Raw genomic sequence first — 18,513 nt, forward strand, 5'->3', positions numbered from 1 at the left:
CTTTAAAAGGTTTGAACTTTCTAACCATATGAATACGGTACTTCTATGATCATTAATATTTTTCTCTTTTCGCCTTTGTAATAAAAACTTAAAATTTGGGATTATGTTTTAATGGGAAGTAGATTTTTTTCATTCAGATTGGACCCCTGTGTCTTGTAGATTCAGAATCCTGAGAGGAAGGCTCACCTCAATTCCCAACAGGGCAAATGATGGTTACACTTGATATTTTTCTAGGTGTCCTGGATCTTTCAAGTTGTTTTTCTGTTCAATTTTTTAATTAAAAAAAATTGGGGGGATTGTGGGATCTTAGTTCCCAGACCAGGGATAGAACCCGGGCCCTCAAAAGTGAAAGCACAGAGTCCTAACCACTGTACCACCAGGGAATTTCCTCAAGTTGGTTTTCAAAGATCCTTTTAAGGGTCCTCTTAAAAAACAAATGTCAGAGCTGTCCAAATTAGCCATGAATGATTTGGGGGAGATGACATGGGGAGCCACGGCAACTCCAAAATGTATGCATCTTCTAGCATGATCTTCTTCTATGTGTTATTTTTTTATTTAAAGGAAAGATAGTATAGTGTTCATGCAGTTCTGAATCTTGTTTTGTTTTTGTTTCTCTCCCGCAGTAATTTATTTTAAAGAAAAGAATGGAGCACAGCTGCACACAAGCATTTGAAAAGCAATGTCTGGGCACAACAAAACCAGAGAAACAGAGCATGTTCCCTATGTCTTTGCACAATAGAAGAACTTAAAAGAAGAACAATTCACTAACATGAGAGCTTAGACACAAGATGATAAAACCACAGAATAAAATGGAAAACTATGGAGCTGAAGAAACAAACTATGAAACATAACATTATTAGAAACTAACAAATAATTCAGAACTAAGAAGAAAAACAGAAGAAATATGGCTGAAAATCAAATTAATGACATAGAAGCAAGACTTGGAAGTGAATGCAGTGATGAGAGAGAGAGAAAGAGAAGCTTTTAAAGCAATTAGAGGGGTGAAAGGAGGGATGGGCTGCAAAGGAAGCTTTTGGGGTGATGAGAATGTTTTGTATCATGAATGGGGCTGGGGTTTTATGGTTGTGTACATCTGTTAAAACTCATCACTTTGAATAGTCAGTTTTTGTATGTAAATTATACCTCTCTAAAATTGATTTTTAATGCAGTTTTTGGAGATAAAATGAGAGAGAACCTAAATAATCCAATATTGAAGACAACTGGATTCTTCAAGTAGAGGTTTCAACACATGAAACAGAAAAAAAGTGTTCATAAATAAAATATGCGAAAAATGTGCCTAAAATACAGCTTGGAAAGGTACGCTGTCTTCCAGGAAAAAGTGATGAAAAAATGATTAACATAAAAACCTAGAGCTTTCAGCAGAATAATGCCCCCCAAAAGATGTCCACACCCTAATTCCTAGAATTTATGAATATGTTACCTTACATTGCAAAAGGGATTTTGCAGATGTGATTAAGGTTATGACCTCAAGATAGGGAGATTATCCTAGTGGGCCTAATCTAATCACATGAGTCCTTAAAAACAGAAAAAATTCTCTGGCTGGAGTTAGACAGATGCAGCAGAACAAGAGACAAGAGAGATTCAGAGCATGAGAGGTACTCAACCCGCTGTTGCTGGCTCCAAGATGGAAGAGGCCAGGAGCTGAGGAATGTAGGAGGCCTCCAGAAGTTGAGAACAACTCCTGGCCAACAGCCAGCAAGGAAATGGAGATTTCAGCTCTGCAACTGCATGGGCCTGAATTCTGCCAACTTCCTGAATGAGCCTGGGAGTGGATTCCACCCTAGGGCCTTCAGAGAAGCGTTCAGGCTGACAGACATCTTGATTTTAGCCACGTGGGATCCAGAGAAACCAGTTGAATCTATTGGGTTTCTGACCTACAGAACAGCAAGATAATAAATTTGTGTTGTCTTAAAGCACTATGTTTGTGTAGATGAATATACCTGGCTTAAAAAAGTAAAACTTTGAGGATGAAGAAAGAATTGTATAAGCATTACCAAAAAAAGTCCCCTATAAGAATAAAAAGTCAGGTGGACTTCAGACTCACAACATTCAAAACCAGAAAAGGATGGAGCAAAAGTTTTGAGAGAGAGAATCTGGGTCCCAAGAATATTATGTCCAGTCAAACTGTTATTCAAATACAAAGGCCATAATTTTCTGTAAAATAGGAACAGTAATGGTACCAACCTAATGGGGTTAGGTAAGGATTAAATGAGACGTCAGAATGAAAAGTTCAATAATTACAATACAATAAAAAATGACAACTAACATTCTTTGCATTATTATTCATGTAAGATACTGTTCTATGTACTTCACATATATTTTATCATTTACTCATAACAACAACCCCATCAGGAAGTATTGTTATTATTCCCATTTTACAGATGAGGAAACTGAGGGTAATTTGTCAAAGATTACAAAGTAGCTACTGGCGTTATTTTACCCTGCCTCAGCAGTATCATAGGTGAGAGATGCATTTTAAGATCATCCAAGATGACAATAAAAGGATGCCAGGAAAATTCAACAATACTATTTGGGGGCATTTACTTTTCTTATTTCAAAAACGAATAAACAAACACCAATATCCACTTGATAAAATAATTATTCACTCTAAAAGAAGAAGAATGTAACCTGTATTAGTGAAAGAAAAGCATATTGGGGGGAAAATATTATCAGAAACAGAAGGAAATGTATAGCATTTCCTTAAAATTTAATGACAATAAAATTCAAGGAAGCATTCTACAAAACAAAAGATAAATGATGGGGTTAAGAAGTCAAAACATGGCTGGAAAAAAAACCTCTGGCTTGGTTGAGAAAAGACTGAAAAATACAAAAATAATGCAAAGTTTGCTCTATGACAGAAGAAAATCCAAATGAATAGTTGGAAATACATTCAATGATGAGGAGGGCAAGTGCTTTTGTTTGAAGGGGAGGTGTGCTTCCAAAACATGGAGGAAAAAAGACAAAGAGGTGGGGGGAAATATTACATGTTAAAAATAGAGAAGAGATGCAATACAAGACAGTTGGTGAACCTTTAGAATAAATAAGAAAAATAACAGAAAAGAGGCACAAATACAACAGAAGAAAACTTTCATGCACCCAAGAAAGATTTGAATCTATGTCCTAAAAGCCCTCACTGTTTACCAAAATTATTGAAAAGAAAATAGAACCTGGACTTATTCTAGAAAAGTCCTCTAATTTTAAGTATATGGGGAAAATCTTATATCTAAGCAGAAAAAAAAAAAAAAGGTTCACAACACAAGGAGAAAGGACAGTTTAGGTGCAGATATTTCCTTTTCAATATCCAGAGCCATATGTCCACAGTTTTAAGAAAAAAAAAAAAAGAAGATAGCTTATTAAACAAGAGCTCATATTCCCGCTCATTTGAGGGTATAAGAAAGGCATCCTTAAATATAGAGGGTCTTAGAGAGTGTGCCATCTGTATAATCTCCCAGAAAAAAATGCACAAAGATCCACTCCAATTTAATGAGAATTTAATTTTTAAAATTACTATGGGGGAAAAACAAAAACAAAACAAGATTCAGCACTGCCTGAACACTATAGTATCTTTTGTTTAAATTTTTAAAAGGAAATTTGACAGTAGAAATTAAATGCCTTCAACGTGCCTATCTTCTGGCCCAGAAATTCCACCCCAGCAAATGTGTCCTAAGGAGACATTTAGAGACGAAGAGATGGGAAATTTGAGATTTGCTACAGTTTTATTTATCATAGTAAATAATTAGAAACAAACTGCAGACATCCAGAAAGATCTTTCTAAAAATGTAATCGTGATTACATCACTTGTTAAAAATCCTTAAATGGTTCTCACTGCCTCCAGATGAAGTCCAAATTCCTTTATGAACCATGGAAGACCTCCAAGACTTGCTTACTTTCCCAGCTGCTGTTACCACCTACTTCTCCTCCAGCCCCCTCTCCACGCTTAGTACCTCAATGTCCAGGTGTGGCCCCCATAGGCCAGTTGGCCAACATGCAACCTCAATACCTGACATGCTGTTCTGACATCTGTGTACATCTTAGGGCATCATTTCATGTACCATCTCTCCCAGGAAGCCATCCTTGACCCCCTAAGCCTTATAATACCGTAATATAATCGCTAACTTCTCTATCTGCCCTATTAGACCAATCTAAGGATGGGAGAGACTTGAATTCAGGTCTCCTAACATAAAGTTGGAGCTCTAGTATCACATGCCAGAGAATCACCATCCACCATTTAATAGCTCTGAAATGTTGGATAATTCCTTAATCTATGCCTTTGTTTCCTCATCCCTAAAATGAAGCTAATAATAATGCCTCCTTATGGGGTCATTGTGAGAATTAAATCAGTTAATCCACATAGAACACTTAGAACACAGTCTGGCACAAAAGAAGTCCTCAATATTAGTTGTTTACTGCTGTTGTTGTGAGAAAAACAGCTGCCTGAAACATAACCTAATTCGATTTTAGCAAATACAAATGGCACAAATGCAGAAGCTAAAATAGCAGTGAAGAAAATACACGAAGTGTTTTAAATCCTTGGTTCTCATATATGAAAAATGGGAGGGAGGGCAGCATGACTAAGGAAGTGTTGTGAGTCCCGCAGAAACTAGGAAGGCTCCAGGGAAGAACTTTTAAAACAACAATGAACCATATCAACTGTCAACACATTCCACAGCTGAAAGTTAAGAAGGTCAAAACTGCAGTTCCCCGGCTTAGCTTTATAAGCTATAATTTGTATTTTTCTAATTAAAAGGAAAAGCCTTTTGAACATCCACTTTCTATGTAAATTCAGAGCTCAGGCCATAGTCAACCACAGAGGCAGAAATATTTATCTTCTCCAGGAGGGTTTGGGAGGCTTTCCTCAAGGGATCTGAAATACAGCTCACTGTCAACAAGCAAGCATCCCCAAACCACAAGAGACAGGGGTAATAAACGGATGAACTGGAAGCTGAGATATGTTGTGGTTTTGTTTGGAAATCAAGGGAATGACTAGAGTCAGAAGTGGTAGGAGGAAACCATAAACTTCACACTAGACAGCCAGGAACAGGCCAGAAGCTGCCAGGCAGTGTGAATTATAAAGGAAAACTGCAGAGAGACCACAGAGGGAGACGGGGAGGAAGGTGGAGAGAGGCAGTCGCTCAGGCCCGGGAACAGGTGCTGGGGCCTCAGTTTTCCATGATGGGAAGAAAGAAGTGGTGTCCTACAGGAGAAGAGGGTGAACCAGCTTTGCACAGTGAATACAGACTGGACAAGCCACCAGCAAAGTCGGGTGGGGCTGACAGTTCATGCAGGCTTCGGGATGGATACAGGGCTGGAACCTGCTAAGCTTACACGATATGCATCTTTTCCAGTTAAGTAAAACAAACCATATTTTCAGAACTTAAAAGGGACCCTCAGGACTATCTGATCCAATGGTTCCCAAATTTGGATGCACCCCACCCCCAGTCACCCAGCATGCTTGCTAAAAATGCTGCTGACAAATCCATAGAGATGGAAGTAGAACAGAGATTACCAGGGGCTGGGGGTATGAATAGGAGGATGGGGAGTCAGTGTTTAGTGGGTACAGAGTTTGTGTTGGGGATGATGAAAAATTCTGGAGATGGATGGTGGTGATGGTTGCACAACAATGTCAATGTGCTTAATACCAATGAACTGTACACTTAAAAAGGGTTAAAATGGTCCATTTTAGGTTATGTACATTTTACCACAATTTAAAAAATACCTGGCAGAGCCAAAAGAAAAAAAAATTGCTGGTGACTGGGACCCACTCCCAGAATGTCTGACTTGGTGAGGTCCAGAAATCTGCATTTTAAATAGCACCACAGATGCTTCTACAGGAAGCAATTTGAGAACCACACTTTAAAAAGTGGTATTGTGGTTATCAAAAAAAGGTCTTTCTATTTTGGAGCTACATACTGAAATATTTATGAATGAAATGATATGCTGTCTGGGTGTGCTTCCAAAATGGCCCAGTGGGCTGGAGGTAGTAGTGTAGATGAAGCAAGAGTGGCCCCAAGTTGATAACTGTTGCAGGTGGGTGATGGACACATGGGGGTTCGTTACACTCTTCTCTCCTCATTTATACAGCCTTGAAATTTTCTATAACAAGCAAAAAAAAAAAAAACATTCTTAAAAACCAAGTGAGGGGGGAGACCTTCAGTATGGTGGAGGAGTAAGACGTGGAGATAACCTTCCTCCCCACAAATACATCAGAAATACATCTACATGTGGAACAACTCCTACCGAACACCTACTGAACGCTGGCAGAAGACCTCAGACCTCCCAAAAGGCAAGAAACTCCCCACGTACGTGGGTAGGGCAAAAGAAAAAACAGAGACAAAAGAATAGGGACGGGACCCGCACCAGTGGGAGGGAGCCATGAAGGAGGAAAGGTTTCCACACACGAGGAAGCCCCTTCGCGGGCAGAGACTGTGGGTGGTGGAGGGGGGAAGCTTTGGAGCCACGGAGGAGAGCACAGCAACAGGGGTGCAGAGGGCAAAGCAGAGAGATACCTGCACAGAGGATCGGTGCCGACCAGCACTCACCAGCCCGAGAGGCTTGTCTGCTCACCCGCTGGGGCGGGCGGGGGCTGGGAGCTGAGGCTCGGGCTTCGGTCCGATTGCAGGGAGAGGACTGGGGTTGGCGGTGTGAACACAGCCTGAAGGGGCTAGCGCACCACAGCTAGCCGGGAGGGAGGCCGGGAAAAAGTCTGCAGCTGCCGAAGAGGCAAGAGACCATTGTTTCAGGGTGCGCCAGGAGAGGAGATTCAGAGCACCGCCTAAACGAGCTCCAGAGACGGGCGCGAGTTGCGGCTATCAGCATGGACCCCAGAAACGGGCATGAGACGCTAAGGCTGCTGCTGCAGCCACCAAGAAGCCTGTGTGCGAGCACAGGTCACTCTCCACACCACCCCTCCCAGGAGCCTGTGCAGCCCACCACTGCCAGGGTCCCGTGATCCAGGGACAACCTCCCCGGGAGAACACACGGCGCACCTCAGGCTGCTGCAACATTACTCTGGCCTCTGCCGCCGCAGGCTCACCCTGCACTCTGTATCCCTCCCTCCCCCAAGCCTGAGTGAGCCAGAACCCCCTAATCAGCTGCTTCTTTAACCCCATCCTGTCTGGGTGAAGAACAGATGCCCTCAGGCAACCTACACGCAGAGGCGGGTCCAAATCCAAAGCTGAACCCCAGGAGCTGTGCGAACAAAGAAGAGAAACGGAAATCTCTCCCAGCAGCCTCAGGAGCAGCGGATTAAATCTCCACAATCAACTTGATGTACCCTGCAGCTCTGGAATACCTGAATAGACAACAAATCATCCCAAAATTGAGGTGGTGGACATTGGGAGCAACTGTAGACGTGGGGTTTGCTGTATGCAACTGACTCATTTCTGGTTTTAAATTTATCTTAGTTTAGTATTTAGAGTTTATTATCATTAGTATACTTGTTTATTGATTTGGTTGCTCTTTACCTTTATTTTTAATATATCTATATCTATATATATTTTTTTCCTTTTTCTTTTTTTGTGAGTGTGTATGTGTATGCTTCTTTGTGTGATTTTGTCTGTATAGCTTTGCTTTTACCATTTGTCGTAGGGTTCAGTCTGTCCGTTTTTTTTTTTTTTTTTAGTATAGCTTTTAGAGCTTGTTATCATTGGTGGATTTGTTTTTTGGTTTGGTTCCTCTCTTCTTTCTTTTTTCTTTTTTTTTATAACTTTTTAATTTTTTATTTTAATAACTTTATTTCTTTTTATTTTCTTCCTCCCTCCCTCCCTCCTTCCTTTCTTCCTTTCTTCTTTTCTTCCTTTCTTTCTTTCTCCCTTTTCTTCTGAGCCATGTGGCTGACAGGGTCTTGGTGCTCTGGCCGGGTTTCAGGCCTGTGCCTCTGAGGTGAGAAAGCCAAGTTCAGGACATTGGTCCACCAGACACCTCCCAGCTCCATGTAATATCAAATGGCAAAAGCTCTCCCAGAGAGCTCCATCTCAACGCTAAGACCCAGCTCCACTCAACAACCAGCAAGCTACAGTGCTGGACACCCTATGCCAAACAACTAGCAAGACAGGAACACAAGCCCACCCATTAGCACAGAGGCTGCCTAAAAGCATAATAAGGTCACAGACACCCCAAAACACACCACTGGATGTGGTCCTGCCCACCAGAAAGACAAGATCCAGCCTCATCCAGCAGAACACAGGCACTACTCCCGTCCACCAGGAAGCCAACACAACCCAATGAACCAACCCTAGCCACTAGGGGCAGACACCAAAAACAAAGGGAACTACGAACCTGCAGCCTGCAAAAAGGAGACCCCAAACACAGTAAGTTAAGCAAAATTAGAAGACAGAGAAATGCACAGCAGATGAAGGAGCAAGGTAAAAACCCATCAGACCTAAAAAATGAAGAGGAAATAGGCAGTCCACCTGAAAAAGAATTCAGAGTAATGATAGTAAAGATGACCCAAAATCTTGGAAATAGAATGGAGAAAATACAAGAAATATTTAACAAGGACCTAGAAGAACTAAAGAGCAAACAAACAATGATGAACAACACAATAAATGAAATTAAAAATTCTCTAGAGGGAATCAATAGCAGAATAACTGAGGCAGAAGAACAGATAAGTGACCTGGAAGATAAAATAGTGGAAATAACTACTGCAGAGCAAAATAAAGAAAAAAGAATGAAAAGAATTGAGGACACTCTTAAAGACCTCTGGGACAACGTTAAATGCACCAACATTCGAATTATAGGGATCACAGAAGAAGAAGAGAAAAAGAAAGGGACTGAGAAAATATTTGACAAGATTATAGTTGAAAACTTCCCCAAAATGGGAAAGGAAAGAATCAAGTCCAGGAAGCACAGAGAGTCCCATACAGGATAAATCCAAGGAGAAACACGCCAAGACACATATTAATCAAACCACCAAAAATTAACTATGAAGAAAAAATATGAAAAGCAGCAAGGGAAAAACAACAAATAACATACAAGGGAATCCCCATAAGGTTAACAGCTGATCTTTCAGCAGAAACTCTGCAAGCCAGAAGGGAGCAGCAAGACATATTTAACGTGATGAAAGGGAAAAACCTACAACCAAGATTACCCAGCAAGGATCTCATACAGATTCAATGGACAAATTAAAACCTTTACAGACAAGCAAAAGCTAAGAGAATTAGGCACCACCAAACCAGCTTTACAACAAATACTAAAGGAACTTCTCTAGGCAGGAGACACAAGAGAAGGAAAAGAACTAAAATAACAAACCCAAAACATTAAGAAAATGGAAATGGGAACATACATATCGATAATTACCTTAAATGTAAATGGATTAAATGCTCCAACCAAAAGACACAGACTGGCTGAATGGATACAAAAACAAGACCCGTATATATGCTGTCTACAAGAGACCCACTTCAGACCTAGGGGCACATACAGATTGAAAGTGAGGGGATGGAAAAAGATATTCCATGCAAATGGAAATCAAAAGAAAGCTGGAGTAGCAATTCTCATATCAGACAAAATAGACTTTAAAATAAAGACTTTTACAAGAGACAAAGAAGGACACTATATAATGATCAAGTGATCAATCCAAGAAGAAGATATAACAATTGTAAATATTTATGCAACCAATATAGGAGCACCTCAATACGTAAGGCAAATGCTAACAGCCATAAAACGTGAAATTGACAGTAACAAAATAATAGTAGGGGACTCTAACACCCCGCTTTCACCAATGGACAGATCATCCAAAATGAAAATAAATAAGGAAACACAAACTTTAGATGACACATTAAAGAAGATGGACTTAATTGATATTTATAGGACATTCCATCCAAAAACAACAGAATACACTTTCTTCTCAAGTGCTCATGGAACTTTCTCCAGGAGAGATCATTTCTTGGGTCACAAATCAAGCCTTGGTAAATTTAAGAAAATTGAATCGCATCAGGTATCTTTTCTGACCACAATGCTATAAGACTAGATATCAATTACAGTAAAAAATCTGTAAAAAATACAAACACATGGAGGCTAAACAATACACTACTAAATAACCAAGAGATCACTGAAGAAATCAAAGAGGAAATCAAAAAATACCTAGAAACAAATGACAATGAAAACACGATGGCCCAAAACCTATGGGATGCAGCAAAAGCAGTTCTAAGAGGGAAGTTTATAGCAATACAATCCTACCTTAAGAAACAAGAAACATCTCAAATAAACAACCTAACTTTACACCTAAAGCAATTAGAGAAAGAAGAACAAAAAACCCCAAGTTAGCAGAAGGAAAGAAATCATAAAGATCAGATCAGAAATAAATGAAAAAGAAATGAAGGAAACAATAGCAAAGATTAATAAAAGTAAAAGCTGGTTCTTTGAGAAGATAAACAAAATTGATAAATCATTAGCCAGACTCATCAAGAAAAAAAGGGAGAAGGCTCAAATCAACAGAATTAGAAATGAAAAAGGAGAAGCTACAACTGACACTGAGAAATACAAAGGATCGTGAGTGATTACCACAAGCAACTATATGCCAGTAAAATGGACAACCTGGAAGAAATGGACAAACTCTTAGAAAAGCACAACCCTCTGTGACTGAACCAGGAAGAAACAGAAAATATAAACAGACCAGTCCCAAGCACTGAAATTGAGACTGTGATAAAAATCTTCCAACAAACAAAAGCCCAGGACCAGATGGCTTCACAGGCGAATTCTATCAAACATCTAGAGAAGAGCTAACACCTATCCTTCTACTCTTCCAAAGCATAGCAGAGGGAGGAACACTCCCAAACTCATTCTACGAGGCCACCATCACCCTGATACCAAAACCAGACAAAGATGTCACAAAGAAAACTAGAGGCCAATATCACTGATGAACATAGATGCAAAAATCCTCAACAAAATACTAGCAAACAGAATCCAACAGCACATTAAAAGGACCATACAACATGATCACGTGGGGTTTATCCCAGGATTACAAGAATTCTTCAGTACATGAAAATCAATCAATGTGATACTCCATATTAACAAATTGAAGGAGAAAAACCATATGATCATCTCAATAGATTCAGAAAAAGCTTTCGACAAAATTCAACACTCATTTATGATAAAAACCTTCCAGAAAGTAGGCATTGAGGGAACTTACCTCAACAGAATAAAGGCCATATATGACAAACCCACAGCAAACATCATTCTTAATGGTGAAAAACTGAAACCATTTCCTCTAAGATCAGGAACAAGACAAGGTTGTCCACTCTCACCACTATTACTCAACATAGTTTTGGAAGTTTTAGCCACAGAAATCAGAGAAGAAAAAGAAATAAAAGGAATCCAAATCAGAAAAGAAGAAGTAAAACTGTCACTGTTTGCAGATGACATGATACTATACATAGAGAATCCTAAAGATGCTACCAGAAAACTACTAGAGCTAATCAATGAATTTGGTAAAGTAGCAGGAAACAGAATTAACGCACAGAAATCTCTTGCATTCCTATACACTAATGATGAAAAATATGAAAGAGAAATTAAGGAAACACTCCCATTTACCACTGCAACAAAAAGAATAAAATACCTAGGAATAAACCTACCTAAGGAGACAAAAGACCTGTGCTCAGAAAGCTATAAGACACTGATGAAAGAAATTAAAGATGATACAAACAGATGGAGAGATATACCATGTTCTTGGATTGGAAGAATCAACATTGTGAAAATGACTATACTACCCAAAGCAATCTACAGATTCAATGCAATCCCTATCAAACTACCACTGGCATTTTTCACAGAACTAGAACAAAAAATTTCACAATTTGTATGGAAACACAAAAGACCCCGAATAGCCAAAGCAATCTTGAGAAAGAAAAACGGAGCTGGAGGAATCAGGCTCCCTGACTTCAGACTATACTACAAAGCTACAGTAATCAAGACAGCATGGTACTGGCACAAAAACAGAAATATAGATCAATGGAACAGGATAGAAAGCCCAGAGATAAACCCATGCACATATGGTCACCTTATCTTTGATAAAGGAGGGAAGAATGTAAAATGGGGAAAAGACAGCCTCTTCAATAAGTGCTGGGAAAACTGGACAGCTACATGTAAAAGAATGAAATTTGAACACTCCCTAACACCATACACAAAAATAAACTCAAAATGGATTAAAGACCTAAATGTAAGGCCAGGCACTATCAAACTCTTAGAGGAAAACACAGGCAGAACACTCTATGACATAAATCACAGCAAGATCCTTTTTGACCCACCTCCTAGAGCAATGGAAATAAAAACAAAAATAAACAAATGGGACCTAATGAAACTTAAAAACTTTTGCACTGCAAAGGAAACCATAAACAAGATGAAAGACAACCCTCAGAATGGGAGAAAATATTTGCAAATGAAGGAACTGAGAAAGGATTAATCTCCAAAATATACAAGCAGCTCATGCAGCTGAATATCCAAAAAACAAACAATCCAATCCAAAAATGGGCAGAAGACCTAAATAGATATTTCTCCAAAGCAGATATACAGATGGCCAACAAACACATGAAAGGATGCTCAACATCACTAATCATTAGAGAAATGCAAATCAAAACTACAATGAGGTATCACCTCACACCGGTCAGAGTGGCCATCATCAAAAAGTGTGTAAACAATAAATGTTGGAGAGGGTGTGGAGAAAAGGGAACCCTCTTGCACTGTTGGTGGGAATGTAAATTGATATAGCCACTATGGAGAACAGTATGGACGTTCCTTAAAAATCTAAAAATAGAACTACCATACGACCCAGCAATCCTACTACTGGGCATATACCCTGAGAAAGCCATAATTCAAAAAAAGTCATGTACCACAATGTTCATTGCAGCTCTATTTACAATAGCCAGGACATGGAAGCAACCTAAGTGTCCATCGACAGATGAATAGATAAAGAAGATGTGGCACATATATACAATGGAATATTACTCAGCCATAAAAAGAAACGAAATTGAGTTATTTGTAGTGAAGTGGATGGACATAGAGTCTGTCATACAGAGTGAAGTAAGTCAGAAAGAGAAAAATAAATACCGTATTCTAACACATATATATGGAATATAAAAAACAAAAAAAAGGTTCTGAAGAACCTAAGGGCAGGACAGGAATAAAGACGCAGACGTAGAGAATGGACTTGATGACACAGGGAGGAGGAAGGGTAAGCTGGGACAAAGTGAGAGAGTGGCATGGACATATATACACTACGAAATGTAAAACAGATAGCTAGTGGGAAGCAGCCGCATAGCACAGGGAGATCAGCTCGGTGCTTTGCGACCACCCAGAGGGGTGGGATAAGGAGGGTGGGAGGGAGATGCAAGAGAGAGGATATATGGGTATATATGTATATGTATAGCTGATTCACTTTGTTATAAAGCCGAAACTAACACACCATTGTAAAGCAATTATACTCCAATAAAGATGTTAAAATAAATAAATAAAGAGTAAACAGTGACAACAACAACAACAAAAACACAAGTGAGGGACTTCCGTGGTGGTCCAGTGGCTAAGACTCCGTGCTCCCAATTCCAGAGGCCTGTGTTTGATTCCTGGTCAGGGAACTAGATTCCGCATGCCACAACTAAAGATCCCGCACACCGCAACGAAAAGATCCCACGTGCTGCAACTAAGACCCGGCGTAGCCACATAGATAAATAAATATTTTTAAAAAACACAACAGTTGAGGAGCATTCCCAATAGAGAGGAAAACATTATTAAAGAGATGGAGGTGAGTGGCAGCTTGTTGCCAGCAAGGAACAACCAACAGTTCAGTGTGGCTGGAGCACCCCATTCAAGGTAAAGTAAGGAAGCGGTCAGAGATGCAGCTGGGAGCTGGGAAGGCTAACACCCTGCTACAGCTTGTGAGCCTGGTGAACGAGCGTAAGTCTTTGAGCGACGGGGAAACATTGGGAATTTCTGAACGTTGTAAGAAAGATCAGATTTGTGCCTTAGCTACACTACTCTGGGTTAGAGGATAGATTTCAGGGGATCGAGTGGGGAGCAGATTAGAAGGCTGTTGTAAGTGTCCTGATAGTGATTTCAGGACCTGGACAGGATGGTAGTAGGCATGGAGATAAGGAGCTGCAACGGAGAAAGATTTTAGTAGATATGACTGCACAACTCAGTAGTTAATTACAGATAAGGAAAGAATGAGCAAGAGGCAAGGATGACTGCAGGCTTCTAGTTTGGGGAACTGAGAGCAAACCACTCAACCAAGAGAGGACACGCAGAAGGACTAGCAATTGTGATCTAACTGTGTTTTGAGAAGAGATCCTGGTAGGATGCATCATTCAAGACTGAGAACTCCATGACCGTCCTTACGTGACGGCTACAAACTCCCTTGCAGGTGTCTCAAGTCACTTTTCTTCTATAGGTTCCTTCCCTTACAGAATCATAGGAGATGAAAGCTAGGAGAAGGTTCCAGTAGCTTTTAGCCTAACACCCTCCTTGTACAGCTGGGAAGTCTAGAGACGGTAACTGACTTGTCTAAAATCCTTATTATCTTTTTAATACGTTTAAGGCTGTCCAAACTTCAGATGAAAAACAAACAAAAAAATCAAGCACATACATATAACCATTCCTTTCCATCAACTTGACTACCAGTCTTCCTTCTTTAGTAGTCAAATACCCATTGCCCCATTTCCTTCCAATTCAGAATTCATTTCTTAAAGCTCTGCAACGTTTTACTTCTCTACACTTTGAATGCTACTGCTCTAAAATTAACTGAGAAAGACTTTCTTGTCAAACAAAACAGCCTTTTCTCAGTCCCCACAGCTGTTCCTTGGCTTTCGGTGAGGTTTGAATACTATCTGCTATACCTCTCCTTAAATGCTTTGCTCCCTTGGTCTTTCTAACAGTGAGCTTTCCTTGGATTTACTCCTTCATGCTCCACTTCTTCTGACTCCAATTCTGGATCTCCATGCTTCCATCATGAGCCAAACACTCTTCTCTCTTCAATCAGTTACTCTGGGGTCATTCACCTCACAGTGTCCACAGTGTCTTCTGGGTTCACATCCAGATCGGACAGTAGTCCATGTGGAAAAGTTCTGCATGTGTCATAAGTGTGATGTGCCAATTCTCTTGGCCCGCATCACTAGAGGCACGGAGCCTTCTCAAAGACAAGGAATCCATGTGCTCCTGGGGCTCACTGCTGGGCTGACCCACAGTTAAAAGGGATACTGACAAATGAGAGAATGTTCTGAAAAGAGCAATGGGGTTGGTAAGGGATCTAAAAACAACATGTGAAAACCGCTGAAAAGGCTAGGAATGATGAGCTTGGGAAAGACAGTGCTCTTGCGATCCAGCTTTCTGCAAATTTGTGAAAACTTGTCACGTGGGATGCAGCATAGATGTGTTTTTCTCTGTTTCAGAAAGCAGAAGTTTGAAGGAGGTTGTATTTTGGCTAACAGGAAAAAAAATCTTGCAAATAACTCAGGTTGTTCAACCCAAGAATGAGCTGTCTCTCAATGCAGTGAACTCTGCCCTTGCTGAAGGTGTTGAAGAAGAAATGCCTGCTCTGAGAGGGAGACCAGCCATACCTCTGAGATCCCCTTTCCTCTGACACCCTGTGAATCACTCTCCCTGTGATAGCCTGTCAGCACCACGGACTTCACATGCCTGATGTGGAATCAGCCGTCCCATCCAATTCCTCAAGTCTACCATTCATGCTGTTGTTCTTCTAGATTGCTGGGCTAGATTCATCATCTTTGATTCCTTGTTCTTTTTAGGTCCCTATACCTCTACCTCCAGAATGTTTCTTTGATATGTTCTTAATACTTTATTTCCATGGATACCATTACAGTCCAGACTTGCCAAACCCCATGTGGATAGAAGTCATTGGATTTTTGAGTTGGGACGAACCCTAGAGAGATCAAGCCCAGCCTGCTCATTTTATAAGTAAGGAGAATGAGACACAGAAAAATTAAAGACTTCTCTAAGGTCACATCGTTAAAAGTGGTGGTACTAGGCTCTAAGATTTGTAGTGCCATATTCTTTCCATTGCCCCATACCACAGCAGCTCTGGGATTTCTCCTTTTAATCACTCAGGCCACCCTGATACATTTTGGCCTAACTGGTTTTATAGACATTGGCCATGACTTAACCATGGAATGACTGGTTTATTTGTTTAATACTGTCTGTTTGTTTAATGATGGTCTTTGGTCAAATCATATGTGTTAATCTAGATCTAGGAATTATCCCCAATCTCTTAACTGTAACAGACCACTGGGTCTGCTTTGAGTTAAACAGCACTGTTCTTTTCTGTGCTTCTCACAGATATTGCCAAAGCAGGACTGCTGAATTGTGAAATAAAGAAGAATTCTAGCCAGCTCAAGCTCTCTGGAGTCTGCAAATCCAGGTCATTTGGATTTGAAACATATCATTGTACTCCAATGAGTACAAAAATTACATATATCATGTTAGCTGGCTATGCTCTGATTACTTCCATAAAAGGTCCTGGACTCACGTTGGTTCTTCAGTTGCTATTCTGGTCTCTTCTAGTTCTTGTGCTTGTTTCAGCCAAGGTAATTTCGCTTCCACTGGACTTTTTTCTGACAAAAAGGGAACATAAACAACAAGCTTAATTATTGTTACTCATTCAAGAGTTGGATATGTGATTATTATTTGCTGAAGATTTCATCAATAAAGAGGTCACGCTTTTCAAATGCACAGTACACGAAGTGGCTTCTGGACGGAACCAAAAATTTCTGTCATACATTTTTTTAATTAACACATTATCAAAATGCAACCAAACAACCCCATGACACAGTTGAATACATTCTCCAAGTTAGCATAAAAATGCCTTTTATAAAGCAGTACCAATATCTGTTGTTTGCATATTAAAGCTCTTACTTCAACCGTTATCAGTTTGCTTTCTTTTTCCACAAATTTTTTTGCCCATTGAATGAGGAAATTAATAGAGAAAAGCAAATAACATAGAAGGCTTAGAAAGTTGGGAGGAGGAGAGTCAGTGCTATGGTTTACTCAAACTTTAATTGCTATAATTGTTGAGGGAAATGATTACCAATTACCACTGGCCTGCAGGAGCAAGCTGGTGCCCCTCTCTGTCCTTTGAAGCTTCCTAAGATGTGAAGAAAGAAACAATCTAATTATGAAATGAGAAAGGAAATAATTTTGGACTGCTTCAGGGAAATCACAGACACTAAGAAAGTGGCTATAAAAGTACCACTGACTGCAGAAATAAGGAGAAAAGACTTCACTGACGAAGTTATATAATCAGTGTTTGTACCTTGCATGGAAACCAGTGATTTTTCTGGAAGACAGACATCATCAAATAAATATTTTTTGAATAGTTAGTTGCCTATGAGGCTATTTGTGTAAATAATGCCCCCAGAAATAATGAAGAATTTTATCATCCTCTCCAAAGTACTAAGGAAGACTCCTTGGCACTGACACTTGGGAGTAATTCTTTTTCCATTTCCAAAAGGAAATACTTGTCACGAGGACTGGTAATACCTTAGAAAAGTACGTATATGGAAATAATCATGTCTAGAGAGGAACATACATCCAAAAGATGATGCCAAGACTTCCTTACCCATGGACGCTACCCATTTCTGCTAATTCACGTGGAACAAGTGGGAACTACAAAAGAATTTCTAAGTGCATCTATAAATCTAGATTGGGAACTGAAAGTCTTCATTCATTCATGGTAGGCAATAGGACATATGATGAAGCTGGCATTGTTCCTTCCTCAAGAAATGTACACTCTGGTGGAAGGCATGTGGGAATTTTCCTTTTCCTTTTTCTCTTCATCCTCCTTCTCCTTTTTCTTCAAAGCAGGGACTGCATCAAATTATTTTATGCCCACCAAGAAATGTTAATATAAGCCTAGACAGGAGCCACTCTATATGTACTGAATCAATAAGAGCTCAGTTTCTTCTCCAGACCAATTAATCACATAGGCCTAACTTCTTTATCTAGGTGGATGGGTCTACTGTAATCTGTCAGTAAAACAATTTTTATAAGAAAGTTAGTACGTTGAAATTCAAATGCTGCAATATTAGTAAGAGAGCTGGAAAACACCGTTTGATTTAACTTTTAAATGCACCACAAACTTACCTTTGGGTTTGTAACACGGGATGGGAATGATACATTCTTCTTTGATGTGTAACTTCAGTTGTGGATTACAGCCACCAACGTGCTGTCCACGATGGTTGATACACAGAACAACCCGGTAACGTAACCCCCGGCCACAAGTCACTGTGCACTTCAAAGATGAAAAGAGAAGCCAATGAAATTCTTGTTCATGAAGAGATCCACAAAGGTATTAAGGTCTCATGCACAGGAGAGTCACTAATCTACATGAATGTTAAACACAAAAGACCGTTAGATAAACATTATGTAAGGAAGGGGGTGGAGGCTGATCTCCCATGATTCTTATGCTTCAGGGCCCCTCCCTTGCAAGGCTTCCTTCCCATTCTCCATTCGAGAAGTATTTCAGGTGAGGTCACAGCGCAAGAAAAATTGAAATGC

General features: G+C 39.9%; 1 protein-coding gene across 6 annotated transcripts in view; it reads right to left on the reverse strand.

Moving 5' to 3' along the window:
• The window catches only part of ADAMTSL3 (ADAMTS like 3), a 366,780-nt gene that overhangs the window by 128,435 nt on the left and 219,832 nt on the right, over window positions 1–18,513 (reverse strand). For all 6 annotated transcript variants that reach the window (XM_059912342.1, XM_059912338.1, XM_059912341.1 and 3 more), the window contains exons 14-15: window positions 18,100–18,247; window positions 16,487–16,571 (exon numbers count right to left, since the gene is read on the reverse strand). In XM_059912342.1, the coding sequence (XP_059768325.1) occupies window positions 16,487–16,571; window positions 18,100–18,247 (233 nt within the window). The remainder of the gene's footprint in view (window positions 1–16,486; window positions 16,572–18,099; window positions 18,248–18,513) is intronic.

The sequence above is a fragment of the Balaenoptera ricei genome, chromosome 2 (assembly GCF_028023285.1).
Source record: "Balaenoptera ricei isolate mBalRic1 chromosome 2, mBalRic1.hap2, whole genome shotgun sequence".
NCBI lineage: Eukaryota > Metazoa > Chordata > Mammalia > Artiodactyla > Balaenopteridae > Balaenoptera > Balaenoptera ricei.